This window comes from Pterocles gutturalis, unplaced genomic scaffold (assembly GCF_000699245.1).
Source record: "Pterocles gutturalis isolate BGI_N339 unplaced genomic scaffold, ASM69924v1 scaffold52187, whole genome shotgun sequence".
In the NCBI taxonomy this organism is placed as follows: domain Eukaryota; kingdom Metazoa; phylum Chordata; class Aves; order Pterocliformes; family Pteroclidae; genus Pterocles; species Pterocles gutturalis.
Window position 1 is genome coordinate 1 of NW_010117505.1, and position 5148 is coordinate 5148.

Genomic DNA, 5148 nt, shown 5'->3' on the forward strand with positions numbered 1-5148 from the left:
AGGTGAGGCTCACCGGCCTGCAGTTCCCCGGGTCTAAAGGCTCACTTTGTAGCAGAAACTGGAGTACTTTATAGGAAAATCCGAAGTGATGTTCACAGGATAAGAAAGCAAGAAAACCAGACTTTCTGGTGGTATGGCTAGGATAGATATGTGGGACAACACGACCTAAGTCATGTTCTCTGCGCTGAATGCAGTGAGTGTATCATAATGAGAGTCCCTTGCCTCTCTATCTCAAACAGCTGTGTTGTATCAGACAATAGTGAGACTCCTCAGTTCTTTCAAAGAGGTGCCTGCCAGACATCCTGAAGCACACCTTCTGCTTGGTTGTTTTCAAAGGGTGAATTAAACAACATCTTTGACTCTTTCCATGAAAAAAATTAAACTTTACAAGAAACAAAAGTACACTTTGGCATAACTTTTTTTTTTTTTTTTCAGGTGTAATTGTCTCTTTGCAGAGAAGAAAAGATGTTTTATATTCTTGGACTTGTTTGCATGATTTGGTGGGGTATGATGCTATATCATCCCTTGCATGCTGATTTCCAGTGTACGGGGTGTAAGTATGCTTTTGCAGATATAATCTGAGAAACAGGGTTTAATTCTTCATTTATCAGACATATTTATAATTAATCTGGCAATTGCTATCTTAAGCCTGACAGATACTATCCTCTGCATTCAACAAAAACAATAGCATATCCTTACTGAACTTATTCTGTAACACTTTCAGCAGAGGCACAAGAATCACCTATTACAAACGTGAAAATGAATTGGAGAAAAATGGAACTGTCCTGGGAGAGCAACAAGAATTTCTCTAAATACGAATGCACCATCAGGGACAGGGACATGGAAGTTACACAGGAAGAGGTAAACTTGTTATTCATTGAAATAAATAATTGCACCTTTTTCTTTACCTTTCACCAATTTCACTTACTTTGAAAAAATTAATCAGTTGCAGGTAAAATTTGATCAGTGATTGTTTACAGTCTACAACTCGATCTGTTAGGGGCTGTGGTAAGTCATCACCAACGCCAGGATGCATTTGCTGCAGGAGGAGCATCCTGTCCATACCACAGGACTGAAGTTCTGGCACCACAGTGGAAAGGAGACCATAGCCTGAACTGTACCTATCTTGAATCATAAATAGGGATGTAGCTGCTGAAAAAGGGGGCTGTGAGACTAAGTGAGACTCCTAGAGAATTTAGAGAGACATAGCAAGAGACTCTTCAAATGAAAAGTGAATTCCCCAAACACTGCCATTTGTTTCCCAGTGAATTGGATCATGCCTGTAGCATAGATCATTTTATAAGACCACATTATCTGAAGAGAAAAGGGGGGGGCAGGGAGAAGATGGAGAGAGTGAGGGCTTATTTAGCCAAGCGAAGCAGGTGCCTTAATCAGAAATACATATTACAAAACCACATCACACCTTTATTGAAGATTATATGTATAATGCCTTTCTTAATTCCTGGGGAGGTCAGAAGAGGATTTCTGTTTTGCTTAATCCTTTGATTATATTCCATTGTGGTTCCCCCATTTTTTAACCATCTTCTGTTACATCACAGGGGTACTATTAGCCTTCTCTAATAGTTGCACGCTAGTGTGGCATCCAACTCCTGAGCTGCAAAGCTTTTAGTGTAGTTATGCTTTTGATCACTCAGCTCCATCCTACATTACCCTCGCGTGGTAGAGGACTGAGTTAGCTCCTGAGCCTAAAACACATACACACATACACGCAAGATTTTGGACACATGAACTGTGTTTCTGAGTTGCACTTCCATAGCCAGCATCATGTAACAGCAGCAGAGGAAAAACAGAGAAATAAAACATCAAAATGTTCTTTTTCAGGTGAATAGTCCGCTATGCAGGTTTCCAGTGGAGCAATACATGCCTCTGCATAAAGGGGTGAACTTAATCATCGAAGTGCCAAACACAAATATCTCAAAAAACTGTGCCTTTATCCCTGGAGGTAATGTCCATGGTCTGGGTAAGGTTTTCTGAGTTTGCAGTCTTTTAAAGGTAAACATTGCCTTTGGAAACAATTCCTTACACAGTAGGTAACTGTTCTACCTTCTATTAAAAATTATTTTTCACAGATCTGCTAAAATTATTTGCTCTGTAATGAATGTTTCCACAATTCTGCAAGATATGCATTACTACAAATGTATCAGTAATTGCATTATTCTTTTTCATACTAGGGCTCAAAAATGACACTAAGTTACAGTGGTTTAAGGGTGGATTCAAACAACTGTTCTGGCTGTTACAAATGAAGATGTTAGCTCCCATGCTTTTCTGATGCTCTGTTGACGAGTTTGTCAGGAGCCAGACCACAGAGCTAGCTAAAAGCACAGTCTGAGAATGAGTGAAACCCATAAAATGAGAGGAGGAGAGGAAAGGAAATGCCAATGACAAGCAGCTAGGGGCAAACTGAATGTAGGAATCTCCAAATCTGGCCCTGGCGTGTATATGCACATACACACACACACGCACACGCATGGGTTCCCTCAGCTGCTGTGCACCCACTGAGTGCACAGTTTACGGAGATATTCTGAGCCTGCCCTGTGTGGGAATTAACCAAGTGGGATTTAAGCAGATCCTAGGTTCATAATTCCAAACCTGAAGTTTTTATGGCCCATTTTCCTCTTCCTTCTCAACTCAAGAGTTCACTAAAATTACCCAGTCGGCAGTGCTTCTGTAGTTGTGTGTAACTGGGGTATTTCAGACCTGGCAGAGGTGGTGATATTAGCAGCTTGCTCACATCTGAGCAGAGAAAGTGCTTCCTACTCATCTCTTCCTGGGGACTTGACAGAGGAAATACTCTCACAGTGACCCTCAAAACACAAGCCAGGATACACTGCCTCTTAAAACCACTTGCTTTTGGTGTTCCTCCCCAGCTGGCCCTAGCATCCAAGCATGCAGGTTCCCCAGTGGATTCCCTGCTGCTTTCACAAGGGTGCCCTCAATACTGGGTACTGGAGAGGGCTGGAGGCAGGAGCGAAGGAAGCCTCCACCTTTTTGCTGAAGCTGGGGCACACAGCAGAAAGAAGCAGAAAATTGGCTGAAGGAGAAGAGAGGAGGCTGTGTGTGCCTGGACAGCCCAGCCACAAGGCAGCTTCCAAAGAAATTAGCTTCCCACTTCAACATGCTCCAGAAAATGAAGAGATCAAGTCACTGTCACCCACATCAGGGTGGAAAGATCTAGACAGGAGGCTATCTGATCAGAGGGCAGAAAAAAGTCCAGCCTTACTTTTAAAAGACCCAGCTTTTAAAATACCGTGTCTCTACACTTCAGGAGTGTATTCCTGGGCATTAATTGCAAAAGGAGAAATACTTCTCTCTATACCACCAAGGACTGTGTTAAAAGGCAACTTCACCTGTGTGAATGCTATACTCAGTCCCAGGTTTCACAGTTCAGAGACAGTCAGAATAGGGTGAGAGTCCAGCCTTCTTTCCATTGTCATGCCTAACACAAGAAATAACCAGCTGGAGTTACAGGTGTCTAACATATCTAAGGTTGTGCCGAGATCCTCCAGCTTGCAGCAGTCACACAATTTTGCCTATCACAGATACTCCTGTGTTTGCAGGCATGAATGGGTCAGCCATCGAAAACTTCTCCTGTGTGATTTATAACATTTCCCTCATGAACTGCACTTGGCAAGCAGGCAGGGATGCTCCAAGAGATACCCAGTATTTTCTCTACTGGCAGAACTCGAGGTAAGTCAGTCTACTTGAGTCTAGGGAACCCTGAATCCTCACTTGACACATCACACTGCCTGTGTTTAACTAGAATACCTTGCTATATACAGAGACGATGAGGAGATCGAATGTGAATTTTACATTAAAGATGAAAATGGCAGAAACATGGGATGTAGATTCCAAACTGTGAGGATAGAGGCTGAAAAAGCTTACTTCCTGGTCAACGGGTCTAGCAGAGACTCCCTGATCCAGTTCTATGATGAGTACATTCAACTGTATGAAATTGGTAAGTGAACATTTATTTTTTCTTACTGTTTTATAAAATAAGGAAGTGGGAAATTTTTCTCTGAAGCAAAAGAAGAACAAAACAGTCTGTAGCCATCCTGCACTGCAGACAGATTTTGCTCCTGATAGCTGACGGAATATAATTCCAAAAATTAACTAAAACAAGCAAAGGTAGAAGCAGCCTGGAATAACTGCTCAGAGAAGTGGTGTGAAAACATACATGGAATCCAAGCGACGAAAAGCAATGGTTAGACTTTCAAGGCCACTTTTCTGATGGGCTTATTTCTCTATCTTATAATTTCACACCTCTCTGAGAGTCACAAAAGCTACATCCTAAAACCAGAGGGAGGGTTCAACTTGCAAATTAAGACTGCGTTATTTAAATATGTGGGTACCAATGTGTGAGCTAGGTGTTTAAGCTCCAATACATATATAGGACAAGATTCAGGTGCCTAAAAACGTGCCTCTAGTGCCATTTGAAACACCCTCAGACACTTGGCTTGAAGATGTGGCCCAGGACCTGTGAGAAACTTGGGTCCTTCTAGGTGTCCTATGTGGTCTGAAATGCACAACATGAGACTGACTCCTGCCTGCAGCCGATGCAGGCTGTAGAGCCCAGAGCTATTCAGCCAAGCATGCCTGCTCCATGGTACACTGAACAGCTTTGCAGACATCATGGGCACTACTGATGAGGTCTAACCACTGTAGTGGTCACACTTAGGTGACACCTAGTCAACTCTACTGTAGGCACTCAAATTCAGATGACTTAATCTTCTACGTGAATATTACCACAAGCACAAAACCTTCCATCTTTTTTCCTATGGAGACCTGCATTATCAGTGTGAAATCTGGACTCAGAAGAAAATGGCACTCTGCTGGTGGTACTACTGAATTACACAAAATCCTCCCTACCTTTTTCACAAGAAGTTACTTCAGATGTCCAACAACTGAAGTGATATATTCCCAGGTTTTGCTACTGTATTGTACTTCCATTTAGCAGGTAGCATTTGTTAACATCGGTAGCACACAGTTGTACATCAGTTGTCTCAACTTCTCACGTATTTTACTATGAACATATGAGTTACAGATGATTACTGACCATGTCTACATTAATTGTTTCATTTCTTTCCAGAAATACTCACTCCTCCATTAAATATCACTGTCAATTGTACT

General features: G+C 42.1%; 1 protein-coding gene across 1 annotated transcript in view; it reads left to right on the forward strand.

Moving 5' to 3' along the window:
- Positions 1-465: 465 nt before the first annotated feature.
- LOC104463450 (granulocyte-macrophage colony-stimulating factor receptor subunit alpha-like) overlaps positions 466-5148 on the forward strand; it is a 13148-nt gene continuing 8465 nt past the window's right edge. The window contains 6 exon segments of the mRNA XM_010075797.1: positions 466-553; positions 725-861; positions 1843-1963; positions 3579-3708; positions 3801-3976; positions 5108-5148. Coding sequence (XP_010074099.1) covers positions 466-553; positions 725-861; positions 1843-1963; positions 3579-3708; positions 3801-3976; positions 5108-5148 — 693 coding nt within the window.